At 43.2% G+C, this 21,303-nt stretch overlaps 1 protein-coding gene across 1 annotated transcript; it reads right to left on the bottom strand.

The window, feature by feature from the left end:
• Window positions 1-894: 894 nt before the first annotated feature.
• GCNT3 (glucosaminyl (N-acetyl) transferase 3, mucin type) lies at window positions 895-2,208 on the bottom strand. The gene has a single exon (XM_006902778.1). The coding sequence runs from the start codon at window positions 2,206-2,208 to the stop codon at window positions 895-897; it is 1,314 nt and encodes a 437-aa protein (XP_006902840.1).
• Between the last annotated feature and the right edge of the window lie 19,095 nt (window positions 2,209-21,303).

Here is a 21,303-nt window from a genome sequence, read left to right as displayed (position 1 = left end):
TCTTTGCTCTGGAAATTCAAGCGTTAGCTATGAAGTGGGCAAAACCAGAGCCATAATTTTCCTGTAACTGACAGCACCTAACAACAAGAAACTATGAATGGCCAAATAGATTATGACGCTCTGTCATTTCTCTTACACACAACAAAAGAAGAAGAAAAAAACAAGCATGAATCCAGCAATATGTAGAAAGAAAGAGACATGAGGAGGGCTCTCAATAATTAAAACATCCACACCTATCTCTCTTCTTCTGCATTTACTATTCAGACAGCCAGGCCAATCCCATTTCTGAATAACACCAATTCTCTCACCACTCATCAGGGATTTTAAATGTCACTGATAGTTATGAGAAAAATGTCTCACACACGCTCTTCTCTGTTATTTTAACATTTATTTATTTAGCTTAAGCTTGACTTGTTAGACAAGAAGCAGAGGTAGGACTTTGAATCTGGAGTTTTTTGGTTTTAATTAATAGTACAAAAAGGCAGGCCCTGTTTTCATCAGGGTTGTCTTTTGAGAGTCTCCTTCCTTTGGGAAGCACCCTCTTTTCCTTCACAAAGTTCAGCACTATTAGGAATGACTTCCCTGTAGAGTGCAACTCCCAATACCAAGCATTCGTCCAAAATCCAGGGCCCCCTGCCACACTTCCCTCCCTTACTCCCACACACAACAGGGCTTCCTATAAGTCACTTTGTGAGGAAGTTAGTGGAGAAGTTATAGGATATAGGGTTAGAGAACAATGAGAAGACCTACTTACTCATATTCTGCTAGTGTTCCCTTTACCCTTGGGGATGCCATAGATGTCAGTGCCTGGTCTCATCCCCACATTGCCCCAGCTCTGAGCACATTTGCTTATGCTTCTGACCTACAGATGGAACATGCTTTTTGTAGTGTGTCTCAGAGTTCAGTACCATAAATGGCCTTGTGGCGTAAGTACTCTTCTAAGCACTGGAGAGCATAATCATCCACTTTTGGGTCAAACTTGTTGGCAAATAGGTGATGGTGCTGCAGCATCCAGTGCAGGTCTCCAGCCCCATAAATGCAGACAGCCCGCTGGTGGGTTCCAGTGCAAGGTGGATAAGGTGCCCCCTTGTTCACGTCGCCCTCATGGTTCTCCCACTTCACCAATCTAGCAATGGCAGCCACGTCCGAGAAGTCATACTTAGTGTGGAAGGGGACAGAGCCAGGCATCCATGGTGCACGGTGAAGCGTGGCCCAGAGGTGTTCGTCAGGGCTGTAGGTGTCTTTGACCCACTCAATCAGTTGCTGGGCTTTAGGGTTCTGTAAGACTTGTTGGATGAAACTTCGTGAAGCCACAATATAGGCACTCCCTGTGAACATGGGTATATTATCAGGAGGAGGACCTTTCTCTTGGTTTGTCATACGCAATGTGTCTGTTACCACATAGCGATATTTCCAGCGATTTCTTTTAGGCGCAGAAGGTATCTCTGATTCCATGTTATTCTTCCCATTTAACATCTTGAGGGCTTGTACCATCTCAGCATTGGTCTTTATAGGAAAGTCCGTCCCACATGTATTCAGTAAGTATTTCCATGGCACTTTGCTCTGGAGCAAGTCTTCCATGCAGTTCAGGTCAGCCTGCACTCTGGACCAAGATGCATAGACCACCTTAACGAGTTTACTGGCCATGAAGACGTTTGGGAAGCATGAAATAATCGCCTTGACTGCCTCTTTGAAAGTTAGTGGAGACTTCTCATCCACGTGGATGCAATATATGTTCTGTGGGGCATACACAGTTCGCAGCAGCCTTTCAAAATTTTCAATCTTCTCATGGACCACAATAGAGTATGCGATGGGAAAGTCTAGTTCTTCTTTGCTCAGCGGAAACTCTATGAACTTCCTGTTGGCCTTAAAGTGCTCACAGTTTCTGGTCAGGTTGAGGTAGTCAATGTCCATCAAAGGTGTTCGCTTGTTTTTGATCTCCAGGTTGCTTAGAAGAGCCTGAGTCACTGCCTCCTCATCTCCCCGGGTGATCGCAGAACAGTTGATGGAGCTCTCTGCAGGTAGCTTCAGGGACTTGTACAAGGCATTTCTACAGCGCCTGCTTTGCAAGCCCTTGGAGCCCAGATCCAGGTTTTGAAAGTCACACTTGAACCGTTGTTGAGAAAGCTTCACTGCAATAAGAGTCAGCACCATATAGAAGACCAGGACCCACAGGCAGAATTTCTTCTTCCACCAAGACATTTTCATGGAACGGAGACCAGGTAGAGTTTAGGCACGGGGAAGGAGGAAGAGGGCAGGATCCTTGGACAGAACAAAATGCCTTCAGTTACAAATTAAGCCTAAACATATTCCAAGCAACACCAAGTTCAATTTCAAACAGACGACAGAAGTGTAAGGAAATTCTTCCCTGGACAAATATCCTTAGTACAGACCTGCATAGGAGTCTAGCTGACAGCTGTGGTCAGGTCCCACCCCTACTATCCAGGAGAAAGGGAAGCAGGATGAACACCTGCTGAGGTAGAGGAGTAATCAGTAAAAGGAAGTTCCCATCAGCCTGTTTGTACTGCACAGCTCTTATCTTCACCCTAGAATTTCTGGTGCATCTAGAGAGATAATTCATGAAATATAGACATTCATTGTCAGTTCTAAGAAATATATAGGCTCCCCTTTGATTTCTAATATGATTATTTATTAAATATTTTACACTGGTTATGGCTTCATTAACCTCTGATCAAGCAAGAATTTTACTATTCTTTTTAGCCAGTCTTAGTTTTGTTTTTTAAAAAATGTAAATTATATTTAATTTTTTTTAATTATGAAAGTCAAAAGGCTATAATTCAGGTTGGCAGCACTGTACAATTGCTCTGTCAGGACAGCTTGCCAAGTGTGCTCACATGCATCTCAAGCCTTCAGCCTCATGGCGTAAGGCCAATGATAGAAAGCTTAGTCCCACCAAGAATTTCATCTTCCTCCAGTCCTCAAGCAAAATTGGGCAAGGCTCTTAATAGGTCCGTTTTAAAAGGAAAATCACATCCCTGCCCTTGTTTGGCAATTTATATTATATTATATAGAGTGCTTATCATTGCATGTAATGTCTTGGCCAGATGTGGTGTCCTCTTAAAAGAATGTTCTTAAAGAAGGAGAAAAAAATTGATGAAATTTCCAAATGCATTTTAATCATTCATAGAAGGATATTTAATGGCACAAGCACTGGTCACTCATCTGAGAATTCAAAATTTCCAGATTAAAACCCTACGGTCTGCTTCCACAAAGGTACTGCCCAGAAACCCTACAAAGAAGTTCTGCTCTCTCATAAGTGGCTCTTTGGGAGTTGAAATTAATTTAATGGCACCCAACAACAACAATTATTCTTGTAATATTAATTTATTTAAGTTTATTCAAGTTTAAAATACTTCTTCACCTGGGGACACAGCTGTGCACAGACAATATTTAATGAGAGCCATCCATGTGCCAGAAATATTTCTTTACAGTGTCTCATTTAATAATACTGAATGGTAGTCTTATTAGACTTCTTTTGTAGATAGAAAAAAAAAGATGTTAAATAACTTACCAAGAATGATACATATTATACAAAGCAGTTCTGGACTCCTTCCCACTTCTCTTTTTCTATAGAATTTTTCCCCCTCAAATCTAATATTTGTTCCACCAAACCACAATTACCTTCCAAATAGAATTTAAAGTTCTGAAAGCCAGCAAAAGAAAATTGGAGGTATGTGTACATATACTACCTATACAATTTATATATACAAATATATATATTTATATATTTGGATAGTATATGTATAGAAAGAGCCATCAGTTTGGAATTACATATATAATTCCTAAAAGGAGATAATTAAAAAGAGACACACATTTCTAGCAACATTCCATCCCCCTTATTTTATCCTCTTTCTAGGTTCTGTATGAAATTGTATCCTGTTTGTCAATAAATTTTAAGAGAGAGGAAATGAAAAATGAAGATTTTTTTTTCACCTTTAATAGCCTCTTTCCTGGTTAGGGAAGAACTCCTGTCAGAGCGTGAATCTCTTTCCAAATGAAGACTGGCTAGATTCTACAGCAGCAAAGATGTTCACCATTTCTCCAGCTCTTCTTCTAACTCCTCCAACATACATTCTCCAGTGATCATATGGCATTCAGGCAACTATCTTGGATTCCTTCTCCTTGATTCTGTGTAAAAAGAGAGTAGCAGGTCGCTTTATCTCTACTTTTCTGCTCTCAGATAAGAGCACACTCCGATTAGTGATTCAGAAGCATAGTCCTTCAGGTAGGTAGGTGAGGCAGAGGAAGAATAAATTGCTGGCGATATCTGAGAAGGAAAGCAGGTCTTTCAGTCTGAACAGCCCAGTTTACGTCGATGAGTCCCTGCCCCCAAACCACTCATATAAGCCAGTCAAAGTTTTACAGGAGAATAAAAGTCTTGTTCTCCTCCTCAACAAGGAAGCACAGTCACACTCCATATGAGTTCCGTGTCATTCCTTGTCCCTGCCTTCCTGTCACTCAATTCCACGGGTCATTCTTCTTATCTTACTTGAAACAGGGGCAGTAAAATTCCCTCCACAGATTTCTTTCCCTCCCCTCTTTTTTAAAAAAAGTCAATAGAATAACCAGAGTTCTTTCATCAAATGATTCTGATAACAACAGTGAAGGTGAGAGGGGATCAGGAATCTATTCCTCTGGTCTTAAATGAATGTTAGTTAATAGTCTGTAATTTTTACTGTCCGGTGCCATCTAATTGCCTATGACTCATAGCAACCATACGAACAATAGATTTGAACCAAGCTCTGTCCTGGATCGTCCTTACCATCTCTAATATGCTCAAACATATTGTCATAGTTGGTTGTAGAATGCCCCATAGAGTTCCAGGTTGCTGATTCCCCCTTACAATTGCCTGCATTTAGGATTCTTGGCAGGCTAAAAGGATGACTTTGCCAATATAGTGTGGAAAAGACAGTCTTTAGAATCTCTGGCATTGTCACTTAGTTTCCCAACCCACACTCTATTCTTCCATATGTGTTGTTATTGTTGTTGTTATTTGCTGTCAAGTACAATTCATACCGATCTTATGATGAACAAGAGCTCTGAACCCTGTCCTACCCTGTGTCATCCTCACAATCTCTGACATTCTTGAGCCCACTGCTGTAGTCACAATGTCAATCCATCTGGTTGAGAGACTTCCTCTCTTGTGCCATCCCTCTTCCTTGCAACAATGATGTCCTTCTCCAAGGTATAGCCTCTCCTAACAACATGCCCAAAGTATTTGAGATGAAACTTTGTCATATTTGCCTCCAAGGGGCACTCTGGTTGCACCTTTTCTAAGACATATCTGTTTGTTCTTTTGGTAGTCCATGGGGTATTTATTACCCTTCTCTAACATCACAGCTCAAAGGCATCAGTTCTTCTTCTGTCATTCTTATTCATTGTCCAGCTCTTGGCAACATAGCAAGTAATTGAAAAGACTATAGCCTGAGGACTTAGCCTTTACTAATATATCTGTTAAGATATATTAATATAAAAAAAATAATTTCATTTCAATCATTTAAAGTACCACATTATTGAAAAGCCAAACAGACTCCATTTAAAAATTTTCTTCTTTGCTCCAAGCCTCAGAGTTGTGTCTTGAACTGTTTCCCAGAACAGTAACTGCTATTGTCTATTATGGTTTGCACTCCTTGTAAATGTTTCAACTGCAAACTGATGTCATGTGTCTCTGTGCCTTTGAAATTTCTCAACAGCAAAATGCTATGCCTGTATTTCTGTGCCCTTGAAGTGTTTTTAACAGTAAAAGGCTGTAGTTAGTAGCCCTACCCCTGGAGTGAGAAAAGTATAAAAAGCCTCTTAGCAAGAACCTCGTTGCTGGGACTCTTCCATTGTGCAGCGAATTAAGGACTTTACCTGTAATTCTGCAGTGTATGTCTCTTAATTCATTGGACACAGCATTTTGGAGGCCCCAGCCAGATCAGAAGACACACGGAGAGCCCTTCTGTGACTCCCAGGCAGCAGACATGCTACATCCTTCTCAGAGGGTTCTTGGCCTGATGATGTTCCAGGGCCTCAGGAAGGGGCAGGAGACCATCTCGTTAGCCTGAGAGACTCCAAATGGACCTGAGGTCCTTCTGAAAAATAAAAAAGACTCTCAAGAGGTAAGAATTCACATTCATTCTGGTTCTGGTCTATTTCTCCTTGAAGTTGGGGAAGACATTGATGTGACCCAGACTCCCCTCAGAGGAGCCTGATAAAGCAAGACCCTGTCGTCTGAAAAGCCAGCTGTCTATCTTTCTGTGTGTCCGTGCTCCCCAGAGAGAATCCTGATAGAGCAGGATCTTCTAGCTAGGGAAGCAGGATTTGTCTGTCTCTGTGTGGTGTCACTTCCCCTCCACCCTCCAGAGGATTCTGATAGAGCGAGATCTTCAGGGTTAGGAGGGCCAGCTGGGAGAGCCTACAACGATGTGTGTCTTTCTCTATGTCCGTTAAGTGCCTATTTTTCGGGCCAAAAGTGTCTTTTCAGGCCCCGTTTCACCTGAGGCCCTCAGCTGCCGCTGCCCTGGCTCAGTGCACACTCTCCCTCCTCCTGTTTGTTTCCCCTTTCTCAGAAAAATGTGTGGTTTGTTTAGTCTCTCTGTCGTTGACTTTTGTAGCCTATCTTCCTTCATCCAGCTCACTGGTCAGAAGTACTGGGGAGTTAAAGCTCGCACTCATTCTCCAGCGCACAGAGAGCGCTTGTGGCCTCTTCCTTCATCCGCTAGCCCCTCTCCCTCTCAGGAAGCTTCATTTCTTGGTCTGGGGCCCTTTGAGTCTCCTTTTTTCTGACTCACTATGACCCGATTCTTGCTGCCTTGGGGTCTTCCCGCTCCATCGGACCTTCAGTGATGCCCTGAGGACTCATCCCTCCCTCCCTCATTCTCCTCTTCTTCTTGTTGTTGATTGCCTTTGAATTGAGCATGACTCATGGTGACCCTATGAACAAAAGGCCTGAAGCCCCTCTACAACTATCGACATTTGTCAAAGTTCATAGAGTTTCTGGAGGCATGTTATTTAGGAAGTGGATGCCACTCCTCTTTTTCTCCTCTGTCTGTCTCCTCCCATCTCTGAAACTGCCTGGCACCTGTCTGGGCCTGTTACCTGTCTTCCTCCCCTTCTGTGTCATTGGGACATCCTAAGCCCTCTTTATTTACTGTACTTTGTGCCCCCTTCTTTCTGCTACTCTCATTAAAAGGGGTCTTCTGGGCCCTCCACTCCCCTGAGGGTATCCTTGCTCTGTCTCCCCCACATAGTCGAACTGGACAAAACTATCAAAGTCTGGTGACTGAGCGCCCACTCTCATCCACCCGTCTGAACCCCTCCTTCCCCTTAGACAGGTATATGGGGGAGGGCCTTATCAGTATGTCCTTTTCACCACCAGTAACCTCTACAATTGGATACACCAGAACCCAACATTTTCTGAGAAGCCTCAAGCCTTAATTTTCTGGCTAAAGTCTATTTTCTTTATACACCAGCCAACCTGGCATGATTGCCAGCAGCTAATTGCAGACTCTCTTTACATTGGCGGAATGAGAAAATTTTCTAGTAGAAGCCAGGAAGGTGGTCCCCCAAGTCAGAGGGAGCCATGGGAGTAGATCTGAAGGCTCGAGTAGTGTGGATCCTCCCAACCATCTGACCAGAGTGGGACCTCAACACAGATAGGGGTAAGGCGTTCTCCACACCTATCATCAGGCTCTGCTGCCGCACTCAGGACGGTTCCCAGGAGACTCACTGATCTCTCCAAGATAAGCGCTGTTATACAGGGATCAGATAAGTCCCTGGCAGCTTTCTTGGAAGGCCTCCTTCAAGCCTATAGCGTATACTCCCCTATGAATCCTGAAACGCCTAAAAGGGCACAGGCGGTAAATTTGGCCTTTGTGGTGCAGTCGGCGCTAGACATTAAAAGAAAGTTGCAGGCAATTGAAAGGTTTGAAGGAAAGACCAGGTCAGAACTAGTGGCAAGAGCATGGAGAGTCTTTAACAATCAGGAACCCCCCCAGAAGAAAGAGTAGCCAAAAGGCTAGAAAAAGTGACCACTGTCATCCTACAAGCTCAACCATAGGCAAACAGAGGCTCCCCACTCTAAACTAGGGGAAAACCAACGTGCTTATTGTAAAGAGGAAGGACACTGGAAAAATGAGTGCCCAAACAGAAAGGGAGCCAAGAAAATGGTTCTGCCCCTAAAGGACGACTGGCGGGGCCATGGTTCCCGAAATGTGAGCTCCCAGAAACCAGTGGTGACCCTGAAAGTAAGGGGCCAGAGAATAGACTTTCTTGTGGATACAGGGGCAGAACAGATGTAGATATTCCATCCTAGAGTGACCCATGGGGGAACTCTCAGATCGTGTCTTCAATATTCAAGGGGCTACTGGCCAGATGGCACCCTATGCATAGACAAAGGAAGGGACCATCCAATTCGGAGCTGGGACTGTGATGCACTCCTTCTTGGTGGTCCTGGAGTGTCTGTACCCCTCTTAAAAAGAGACTTACTAAGAAAACTCCATGCTACAATCTCCTTCGAGGAAGATGTCATTACTTTAACCCATGATGAGCTACAGCCAATCCGTATGTTGGTGATGTGCCCTGTCCAAGAAGAGTATCACCTGCTGACAGTCCTGAGAGCCCAATGTGAGGGATACTCACCACATCTAAGAGATCTGAAATTACTGTACCCCCAAGGATGGGTTGAGGATAATCCGCCTGGACTAGCCATACATGCTCCCCCTGCGGTAGCCCAGCTCGTAGTTGCGGCCACACCAAACCACTTGAAAGGGTACCCTATAAAGACAGCAGCCTGCAGAGAATTAGCTGGACACATTAACAGGCTGATACAAGCTGGTGTTCTAGTGCCTTGCCAGTCCCCTTGGAACACACTTCTTGTAAGCCCCAAAACTGGGAACATTGGACTACCAACCCATCCAAGACCTGAGGAAAGTTACTAAGAGGGCAGAAACCATCCATCCCATCGTTCTAAATCCTTACACCCTCCTTAGTTAACTGGGCCCTAGCCAAGAGGTCTACACTGTGCTTGATCTAAAAGATGCTTTCTTTAGGATTCCTTTGCCCCCCATAAGTCAACCAATTTTTGCCTTTGAATAGACAGACAGACCCCAATGGAGGCTACTCAGGACAGTTGGCCTGGAGTCACCTAATCCAGGGGTTTAAAAATTCCCCGACTCTCTTCGATGAAGCAGTCAACAGAGACCTCCATGAGTTCCAGATACAATATCCAGGGGTTACTCTCCTGTAATATGCAGACCTCTTGTGAGCTCCCTTCAGCAAACCAGGATACCATCAAGCAACTGAAGAACTCTTGGGAGAGTTACAAAGACTAGGGGTATCAGGTGTCTGCTAAAAAGGCCCAAACTGTGTGCCCAGAAGGTCACCTACCTGGGATATATTACACAGGAAAGAAAAAGGTCGCTGTCTTCCCAGCAGATAAGCACCATCCTGAACATTCCAACTCCCCAAGCCAAGCGATAGGCTTGAGAGTTCTTGGAAACGGCAAGGGACAGTCAATTGTGGACACCAGGTTTTGCCGAGGTGGCTAAACCATTATATGCTGCCATGGCAGGAGGTGGAGACCTCCCCCTTAGTGAAGATCAGACCAACAAAAGGCATTTGAGAACCTGAAGAAGGCTCTGGTACAAGCCCCTGCCCTGAGTCTGCTGACCTGAACAAGCCTTTCCACCTATTTGTTGCAGAGAAATCTGGAGTAGCCAAAGGAGTCCTAATCCAACCCCTGGGCTTGTGAAAAAGGCCAGTGGCATATTTGTTTCAACAGCTTGACCCTGTGGCACCGGCTGGCCATCCTGCTTGCGAGCAGTGGCTGCCACCACCCTGCTGGTGAAAGAAACTGGTATGCTTACATTTGGCCAGCATGTAGAAATAACATCCCCATATTTAGTAGAAACACTGCTGCAGGAAGATCACCACCGGTGGGTTTCCAATGATCGCCTCACTCCTCTTCATTCCCTAGGGATCCGTTTCTCCCAGACCACAGTGTTGAACCTGCCACACTGCTCTCAGATGACCAGTCCCTGCCTAGTGAACCTCTCTGCTCCATGTTCCTGGACTCTCTTCCCAACTCCTGCCCTGACCTCACCGATGGTCCCTTATCAGATCTGGAAGAGGTCCTATTTACTGATGAAAGCAGTTTTCTGAAAGATGGAATAAGGTGTGCGAGAGCAACAGTGGTAAAAGAAGACAATGAGAGTGTCTGGACCTAAGCCCTGAACCAGTAGCCCTGACACAAGCCATCTAGGGGGAAGGAAAACAAGCGTCTGACCTTTTTATACAGACAGCAGGTATGCCTTTGCCACCGTGCATGTACATGGACAGATACATCAAGAAAGAGGTTTGCTCACCTCTGGAGGAAAAGCCATCAAAAATAAAGACAAAATCCTAGTTCTTTTAAAAGCTATTCACTTCCCAACCCATTGTGCACTGTACATTGCAGAGGGCATCAGAAAGGAGAATCCCTGGAGGCCCAAGGTAATTGAGCTGCAGAACCGAGAAATGGCCCTAAAACCAGTGGGACCATTAGACATACTAATTGTGTGTCCTGAACCCAATTTGCCTCTTCACCCTATGTATATAGCCTTGAAGAGAAAGAATGCTTCAAGGCCCAAGGTGGGAAAAGAAGACCTGCAAGGGTGGCTGAAGTTGCCAGATGAGCGCACTGCTATCCGCTTCAGCCTGGGCAGGACCTTGATTCAACAACTCCACAGCTCCACTCACCTGGGCTCCTGAAAGCTGCAAGAACTACTTAAAAGGCAATTCACCTTCCTGCCTCAAAGAAACAGTAGAAGATGTTAACTCATGCTGTGAGAGCTGTGATTTAGTAAATTTCACCAATCAGAGAAGGTGGGAATGGAAAAGAGAACAGGAAACTCACCTGGGGAGAGCCTGGAAATAGACTCCACTGAATTAAGAAGAAAACAAGAAAAATAGAAATACCTCCTTTTCATGGTAGACACCATCTCTGGGTAAGTACAGGCTTTTCACCAGGTCAGCAATGGCTGAAGTAGTGGTCAAGAAATTGCTTCAAGAAATTCGCCCCCGATTTGGTCTGCCCATCTCACTGGGATCTGACAATGATCTGGCCTTTACGGCCTCTGTGTTAAAACTGATAGCCCAAACACCAGGGATACAATGCACTGTGTTTACAGACCTCAAAGCTCAGGGCAGGTAGAAAAAATGAATCAAACCGTCAAAGAAACTTTAACCAAACTAATTTTAGAAATTGGCAAAGGGTGGATTAGGCTTTACTAAGGGCAAAGTGTAGGGGAGCTCTGGTGGCCTAGTGGCAAGAAGCTGAACCACAATCCCAGAGGGACACGGTTCAAATCCACCTGATGCTCTGCTGGAGAAGGAGGGAAAATTTCCCTCCTGTACCAGTGAGATCTGATTTGCCGGTACACATACAATAAATAATTTTAAAAAAATAGAAAAATTAAACCAAGGGCAAAGTGTACCCCATACAGGGCCTACTCCTTTAAAAATCATGTTTGGGAGACTCCCCACCCCACTTACTGAGTGTGAAGCCAGAGACCACTGAATTGTCTAACTCTTAATTCATTCATTCATTCTTTATACAGACATTCCAGCAAGTACAGAAGGAGGTCCAGTCCCAAATCTGGGCCACCCATACTTCACCAGTGGCACCACCGGATGTGCCACTGCATCCCTTCTTGCCAGGAGACTTTGTCCTGGTCCTCAGATGCCACCCTAGAAATTTAGAATCCCGGTGGAAGGGTCTGTACACCACTGTAAGACCACATGGTCTTGGCCACCCCAACTGAGGTCAGAGTCACAAGACGTCCTGACTGGATTCATTGGACCTGCCTGAAGCACACCCCTCAGGACAGACAACAGAAGATCCAACCACCAAAGATCCAGCCAAGATTTGGCTTACAAAAGTTGCCTCCTAATTCTATGTATGCTTTATAAGAAGACTGAGAGCCAATCCCCATCTGCCTCAGATGTTCAGGTGGGCTCTCAGAAACACAAAAACTGGAAGGATGTTGGCAAATGCTAGCTCTGCCAACTTCACAGTGACCTTGTCAATAGACCTTTGTGTATTAAGCCCAGGCCTCTGGACCTAAAGAACAGGTGGTTTTCGTGCATCACTAGGTTGTAAAGAAAAGGACCCGTACCATGATCTATTGCAAGAAAAGTCTGTTAGGCTAGTAGTCCTCCCCATTGTAACCAGGAGGGACACTATCACTGTGCCTCGTGAGGAGTGTGAAAAATTCTGCCTCCTCTAAACAAGAGGACCAGTTTTTATGAAAAACAAAAAAACTATGGCCCACCAGGTGAACCACAAGTTTCCCCAGAAAGACAATCTTGTCATGTTCCAGATCCTAAAAGCCTAGCAAAAGAATATATAGAAAGCAGGAAGAACTTACGTTCTATTGACACTATATGTCAATAGAAGAGACCTGGGAAGAGAATTTATAATGCAATCCCACCCTGTGACCTCAAGGCTCTCTTAAGCCTGTTGTTGTTGTGTGCCATCAAGTCACTTGCGACTTATAGCGACCCTATGTACAAAAACTCTAAATGCCGTTCTATCCTATGCCAACCTAGCCATCTCAAATGCACTCATTCCCACCACTCCACTCACAGAATCGATCCATCTCATTGAAGGTCTTCCTCTCCTTCGCCTCCCCTCCCCTCTCCCAAACATGATGTCCCTCCCCAAGGACCAGTCCCTCCTTGCAACATGCCTAAAGTATGTCAGATGAAGCTTCAGAATCCTTGACTCCAAGGAGCATTATGGTCTCACCCTCTCCAGAACAAACCTGTTTGTTCTCCAGCACCACAGCTCAAACGCATCAATTCTCTTTCTATCATTCCTAGTCACTGTCCAACTCTCTGATGCATAGCATGTAATTGCAAAAACTATAGCCCTGATCAGGTGCACCTTAGTCTCCAGCCTGATGTCATTGCTCTTCAGTACTCTGAAGAGGTCCCTGACAGCTGACTTTCCCAGTGCAATTCGTCTCCTGATTTCCTGGTTGCTGTTACCAAGAGTGTTGACTGTGGAGCCAAGTAAACGAAAACTGTTAACTATCTCAATCTCTTCACCATCCATACTGATGCTGCCAATTGGCCCAGTGGTGAGAGGCCAAATAACGACCTGATTAACCCCATAAGAACTGAAGCCCCTGTGGCTCTAGACACAGGACCATCAGCACTAAAATCAACAAATAACCCTTTGCAGACAGATAACCCCCCTCCTACAAGGAAATCAAACCATGGTCCAAGAAAATATCCAAAGCAAATATGCAAAAACTGCCCATGAAGAAGGATGGTACCAACAACAGTTTTCATAGTCACCTTGGCTGATCACCCTATTTTCAGCAATAGTAGGGCCAATGGTTCCAATCCTGCTTCTCTTAGTAATTGGACCTTGCCTATTTAATGGCCTGACGGCATATATCATGCAACAAATCCAGGCAGTTAAGCTTCTAGTTCTTAATCCCCAATACTACCCCTTATCAAATAAAGACACTCCCTGTTGACATTTCAAAGGTTTAAAATGTGTATAAGAGCTAGTCAGGAGTGAAAAGCCAAACAGCCTCCATTTACAATTTTTTTTCTTTGCCCCAGGCCTCAGAGTTGTGTCTTGAACTATTTCTCCGAACAGTAACTGCTATTGTCTTTTATGGTTTGCACTCCATGTAAATGTTTCAACTGCGAACTGCTGTTATGTATCTCTGTGCCCTTGACATGTCTCTACAGCAAAATGTGATTCCTGTATCTCTGTGCCCTTGAAGTGTTTTTAACGGTAAACTTCTATAGCTAATAGCCCTGCCTCTGGAGTGAGAAAAGTATAAAAAGCCTCTTAGCAAGAACCTCGTTGCTGGGACTCTTCCACTGCACAGATAATAAAGAACTTCACCTGTAATTTTGCAGTGTATGTCTCTTAACCCATTGGGCACAACAGTTATTAAATAGGAAACTGAAAAGGGAAAAAAGGAATTACTAAGGCGTATCCATTCCTAGAAGCAGTTACGTCCACTAGACTAAAAGGCTCGTTAATAAATTAATATAAAATTTGAATACAAGGGTTCTCCAAAACTTAAACTCAGACCTGTGAGGAGAGGGCACTGCTCAGCTGGTGCTGGGGTTTCTAAGATCAGAGAGGACCCTCTGGCCTGAAATCCAGCTCTCTCAAGAGGTGGCTGGTGCTGGAGCCTTGGCCAGGGAGATGAGGCTGTTTATAGAAAGGTTACAAACACTGTAAATGTAAACTGTATTCACTGCTGCTACATATTGGAACAGCCATTGCGAAGTAAACAAATGTTGGCACGGTGATGCTCAGAAGCAGGAAGTAGGTAGAGAGCAAAGAGGAAGTAAACAGGAAGTCCCGCCTCCAGCAGAGTCCAGTCCCATCATTGACTGCTTCCAAACCTGCTTTAATCTAAGATTTCCACCACTGTCCACCATGAGTGACCATTACTGCGTTTGAAACGTCAGTGTCACTATGTTTAGCATCATAGCAACCTTGAGTTACCTCTGTGCTATACCACTTAGAAGAATGTTTGACCAAAGACAATTAAAACTAGACCTGAGGGCCACAGATTAAAATCACCCACCTTTGGCTTGGTAGCATAACTTTCTATCCATGAGGCCAACAGAGCTCTCTCTATGACTCTCAGCAATTCTGTGAACAACAAATCTAACCTTGCCCTATCCTACGCCATCCTTACAATCCAAGACTTGCTCGAGCTCACTGTTAGAGTCCTCATATCAGTCCATCGCATTGAAGATCTTCTTTTATTTTTATTTATTTTTTTTAAGATCTTCTTTTCTTCTCTGTACTTCCGCTTCTCGCAGCATGATGCCATTTCCCAAGGACTGGAACCTTAACTGCTGTTTGTTGTTGTGAGTCATAGATGACTCATAGCGACCCTATGAATGAAACACTTGAACACTTGTATCATTTTTTATCCTTTCTCCAAATTCATAGAGTTTCTGAGGCAAGCTATTTTGAGAAAGTGGATACCACTCCTGCTTCCAAGCCTGTTTTAATTAGGGAGCTCCACCACGAGTAACCTTTATTGCATTTGACAAATCAGTGTTACAGTGCTTAGCATCACAGCAACCATGAGTTACCTCTGTACAGCAAATGGACAGACTAGTGCTATACCCCTTAGAAGAATGTTTGACCAAAAACAATTAAAATCACGCCTGAGGGCCATAGATTAAAATCACCCACCTTTGGCTTGGTAGCATAACTTTCTCCCACGAGGCCAACAGAGCTCTCTCTATGACTCACAGCAATTCTGTAAACAATAGATCTAACCCTTGCCCTATCCTATGCCATCCTCAATCTGAGACACATTCAAGCCCATTGTTACAGTCACTGTATCAATCCATCCTGTTGAGGATATTCTTTTCTTCTCTGTCCTTCCACTTCTCTCAGCATGATGTCATTTCCCAAGGATTGGAACCTTAACGACCCTATGAATGAAAGCCCTGAACACTTGTATCATTTTAATCATTTATCCAAGTTCAGAGAGTTTCTGAAGGCAAGTTATTTTGGATGTGGGTGCCACTCCTGCTCCCAAACCTGTTTTAATCTGGAAGCTCCACCAAACACTGTCCACCATGGGTAACCATTATCCTGTCTGACATCAGTGTCAGAGTGTTTAGCATCACAGCAACCACGTGTTACCTCAACTAAAACAAAACAAAAAAATAATGGATTGTTGTTGTAAGGTGCTGTCAAGTTGAGTACAACTCATAGTTACCCTATGAATAACAGATCTGAATCCTGTTCTATCCTGTGCAATCCTCACACTTCCTGACATATTAGAATTCATTGAAGTAGTCACCATGTCAATCCAGATGGTGAAAGGTCTTCCTCTTTTTCACTGACCCTCTCTCTCTCTCCATCTTTCCAAGGGTCATGTTCCAAGGAATAGCTCCACCTAGCAATATTCTCAAAGTATGTGAGGTGAAGCCTCATCATTCTTGCCTACAAAGAGCATGCTGGCTGCATCTTCTCCAAGACATATTTGTTTGTTCTTTTAGCAGTCCATGGGATGTTCAGCATTCTTCCCCAACACCATGGATCAAAAAGCATCAATTTTTCTTCTGTCATTCTTATTCATTGTCCAGATCTGTGATGCATAGCAAGGGATTGGTAAGACCATGATCAGATGCACTTTTGTCCTCAAACTGACATCATTACTTCTAAAAAATTTAAATAATTCCCTAACAGCAGGCTTTCCCAGTGAAATATGTCTCCTGATTTCCTGACTGCTGGTACAAAGAGTGTTAATTGTGGATCCAGAATAATGGATATAGATGGAGGTAAAGAACATGTCCCCTTGGAACACGCACTTGGGAAAAGAAAATTACATTTCCTTCATATATACTCCCACAAGTTTATGTTTAAATTTAAAAAATCTGTAACTCTCCAGAAAAATAAAATAAATTCTTTTTATGATACCAAGTTTGGGAAGATTTTCCTAGTACTGCACCAAGACCAAAAATTTATAAGCAGAAAAGTACCATAATTGATTCTATAGAAACATTAAAAATATACTTGAAAGTATTAGATAAGCTTTCTGGGATAGCTTTTTTTGAAAAAAAGATGCAAAGTTCTTTGTTCTTTTATTTTCATAAGTGAGCATGTAATGGTTGGAAAGATGTAAATGAAGATGTAATGGTTTCATTATGCAGATGACACAACCCTGCTTGCTGAAACTGAGGAGGATCTGAAGCGCTTGCTGCAGAAGGTCCAGGAGTGCAGCCTTCAATATGGATTGAGGTTCAATGTCAAGAAAACAGATTCTCACCACCGGACCAATTGGCAGCATCAGGATGGATGGTGAAGAGATGGAGATTGTTCACAGCTTTAGTTTGCTTGGCTCCACAATCAACACTCTTGGTGCCAGCAGCCAGGAAATTAAAAGACAAATTGCATTGCATGTGTCTGCTGTCAGAGCCCTCTCCAAGGTACTGAAGAGCAACGATGTCAGTGTGGAGACTACGGTGTGCCTTATCCAGGCTATAGTCTTTGCAATTACGTGCTACGTGTTAGAAAGCTGGACAATGACTAGGAATAGTATAAGGAGAATTGATGCCTTTGAGCTGTGGTGCTGGAGAAGAGGATAAATATACCATGGGCAATTAGGAGAACAAAGAGGTTTGTCCTAGAGAAGGTGAGACCAGACTGCTCCTTGGAGGCAAGGATTCTGAGACTTCGTCTGGCTTACTTTGGAAATGTTGCAAGGAGGGGCCAGTCCTTGGAGAGGAACATCATGCTTGTGAGGGTAGAGGGCACAGTGCAACAGACCCTCAAAGAGATGGATTGATTCAGTGACTGGTGTAATGGGGGTAGGTGTGTCAGAGACAGAGAGATTGGCACAGTATAGAACAGGGTTGCAGATGACTCAATGGCACACAACAACAACAATGGTTTGAATTTCAGTGGTCATAAAGGACAGTGAAACAACTTTGGAAATGCCTGTCAGAAGCAGAAAGGTAGTATTATGATGCAGCTATAGTACCAGTTCTGGACTCATAATTTCTAGATATGATACGTTTTTGTTGTTAGGTATTACCAGATTGCACCTCAATACAGAAAAGGGGAAATCTCCACAAATAGACCAGTAAGCAGCAGCATGAAATAAACAGGAAAAATTGAAGTTGTAAAAGATTATATGTAAAAGAGAAATGTATATGTCATTTGGCCACGACTTTTGAGGTCTCATCAAAATATTGAAGGATGTAGAAAGCATCTAAAGAACACAGAATAAACACACAGAGTTACTATACCAAAAAGAATTTGTCAACACTGAACCGTATCAAGAAGCAGCATATGGTCAAGAACCAATTGTATTGAAAGAAGAAACTCCAGCTGCACTAAAGGCATTGGTAAAAATGAGGCCAGAACTGATGGAATACCAATTGATATATTTCCTACAAACACATACAGCCCTGGATGTGCTCACTAGTCTAAGAAATTTGGAAGAGAGCTGATGAACTACCTGAAGAGTTCCCTGTTTGTTCCCATTCCCCAAAAAGGTGATCTAACAAAATATGAAAACTACCAAACAATCCTATTAGCATCATGTTGTTGTTGTTGTTATGTGTCATCGAGTCACCTGCAACTCCTAGCGACCCTATGTACAATATCCCTAAACCCTGCTCTGTCCTGTGCCAATAGCACCGTCTCCGACACACCCATCCCGATTACCCCAGTCACTGAATCAATCCACCTCATAGGGGGCCTTCCCCTTCTGCTCTGTCCCTCCACCTTACCAAGCATGATGTCCCTTTCCAAAGACCTGTCCCTCCTTGTAACATGTCCAGAGTATGTTAGACGGAGCCTTAGAATCCTTGCCTCCAAGGAGCAGCCCGGTTTGACCCTTTCCAGGATGAATCTGTTTTCCTAGCAGTCCATGGTACCCTCAATACTCTTCTCCAGCACCACAGCTCAAAGGCATCCATTCTCCTTCTATCCTCCTTAGTCATTGTCTAACTCTCTGATACATAACAGGTGATAGCAAAAACCATGGTCTGTATCAGATGCACCTTAGTCTCCAAAGAGACACCATTGTTCTTCAGTACTTTGGAGAGGTCCCTAACAGCAGACTTTCCCATGGCAGTATGTCTTCTAATTTCCTGGCTGCTGGTGCTGAGAGTGTTGACTGTGGAGCCAAGCAAACTGAAGCTGTGAACAATCTCAATCTCTTCACCATCCATCCTCATGCTGCCAATTGGCCCAGTGGTGAGAATCTTTGTCTTCTTGACATTGAGCCTCAATCCATATTGGAGGCTGCAATCCTTGACTGTCTGCAGCAAGCACTTCAGGTCCTCCTCAGTTTCAGCAAGCAGGATTGTATCATCTGCATATCGCAGATTGTTGATAGATCTCCCACCAATCTTGACCTCACATTTCTCCTCATATAGCCCAGCTTCCCAGATAATCTGTTCTGCATACAATTTGAAAAGGTATGGAGACAGGACACATCCGTGGCGTACACATCATATGCAGGTAAAATCTTGCTGAAGATTATTTAAAAACAGCTGGAACAGTACATCAACAGGGAACTTCTAGGGAGTTAAACTGGATTCAGAAGTGGCACAAGAGATATATTTGCTGATGTCACGTGGATTTTGACTGAAAGCAGAGAAAAATGTTTACTTGTGTTTTATTGTGTTTAAAGACTTTTAACTATGCAATGACAACAAATTATGGCTAACATTGAAAAGAAAGATAATTCCAGAACACTTAATTGTATTCATCAGAAACGTATACATAGAGCAGGAAGCAGTTGTCTGAACAGAGCAAGGGAATGCTGCAAGGTTTAAAATTTTTAAAAAGTGTCTGTTGGGGTTGTATCCTTTCTTGATACCTACCTGTTCAATCTGTATGCTACGCAAATCATTCAAGAAATTTATGAAAAAGAATGTGACACCAGGATTGAAGAAAGACTCATTAAAAATCTGTGTTAGATGACACAAGCTTGCTTGCAGAAAAAGAATGATTGAAGGCATATACTGCAGAAAATCAATGACTACAACCTTCAATATGGATTACATCTCAACATCAAAAGAGCAGAAACACTCACCACTGGATCAAAAGGCAGGATCATGATAAATGGAGAAAAAAATTGAGGTGGTCAATTATTTCCTTTTACTTGGATCAGCACACATGTTTGCTCGGTGCCACCCAATCTACTATGATCCAGAGTGACCCCATGAACAAAAGCGATCTGAACCGTGGCCTAGTCACTATGTCAAACTGTCTTGTTGAGAGTCTTCCACTCTATCTCGGATCCTTCACTTTTCCCAGCATGATGTATTTTCCCAAGGACTAGCCTTTCCTGACAACAAGCCCAGAGGATGTGAGACAAAGTTATAACATCCATAACTCTAAGGAAAGTCTTGGTTGCACTTCCTCCAAGACAGACTTGCTATTCTTTTGGCAGTTCATGGGTAATTCAGCATTTTTGCCAACACCACTAAGCAAAGGCATCAATTATTCTTTTTTTAATTATTATTAAATGTTACTAGTTTTACAGAGATTTTGGGTTTTCATTCATTCATTGTTGCACTGTTTTCTCTACCCTCCTCCCCAGTTCGTTCTTCATCCCCAGCCCCCGAATGTCTGTTTTAATTGTCCAATTGCCACAGTGCTTGTCAAAGCCAGTTCTGATTAATCTCCTTTGTCAGTGTGTCCTTTGCCATTCCCTATCACTCCTCCCTGAGAGAGACTTCACCATGATTCATAAGGAAAAGGGGATGGCGTATTCTCTTAGCTACTTCCTGCTGAAAAGGGACGCTGTGGGTTTCAGGGTGAAGATCTTCTCTCACTACTCTAAAGGGCCCCTTTGGCAGTAGGAAACACATAGACTATTATGGAGATTGATTTTGGAATTTAGATGAACTGTTATCAATTGTGCTTAGCCGTACATGTTCATATCCTTAAAGATGTATCATGGAGGTGTTGCAGCCTAGAAGACACAAATGTAACTAACAAGTTAAAAGTACATGAGTCAAAAATTAACGAGCAATAATATTCTGAGTAGAGGTTCTAGTAGTGGCACAAATCAAGTTACAGAGGAAAGGTGGTTCTTACAATAAAAGGCCTATAGACTAGCACTTTGTCTATTATAGTGTACAGGTTAGGAACCACAAGATGTAGAGGATCAGCTATGTCATTTATGGTTCTTAAGTCCTGGAGCAAATTCCATCTACCACTGGGCTGTTTTACAACTCGGAAGTTCATATGCAAGGTAGAGGTGAAGTAATCTTCCTTATTCGTTGTCCTATTTTCAAATGGAGCTTTTGAAGTTATTGAAAATATCATGGCTTGGATCAGGTACACATTGGTCTTTTTTGAAATGATTTTTTAATGCAAAATTATATATATTTTTTACAGCATATTCATTCCATTTAATTTTTCCCTATTCATTTTCCTCCCTGCCCACCCCTCCCCCTAGTTCATTTTTCTCTTTGAAGGAAAAAAATCTTTCATTGTTATACAATCCCCCCTCCCCAGTTCAAAGTCCACTTTAATATGAACACACATTAGTCTTTAAAAGAACCCCATTGCTGTTTGGCGCTTTGGAGAGTGCTTGGCTGCAGAAAAATCGAAACATGTGTTGCACTGGGCAAATCTACTGTCAAGGTCCTTCCCAAAATGCTAACAATGTCAGTTTAAACATTAAGGTTTGTCTGATCCAAACCGTGATATTTCCAATAACTTCATATGCATCTGAAAATCAGATAACTAATAAGCATGGCCGAAGAAGAACCAACCCTTTTGAATTG

This window comes from Elephantulus edwardii, unplaced genomic scaffold, assembly GCF_000299155.1.
Source record: "Elephantulus edwardii isolate Elephantulus edwardi_28Jun2011 unplaced genomic scaffold, EleEdw1.0 scaffold00449, whole genome shotgun sequence".
In the NCBI taxonomy this organism is placed as follows: Eukaryota; Metazoa; Chordata; class Mammalia; order Macroscelidea; family Macroscelididae; genus Elephantulus; species Elephantulus edwardii.
The sequence above is the reverse complement of the archived record's forward strand: the minus strand, read 5'-3'. Positions and strand labels throughout refer to the sequence as shown.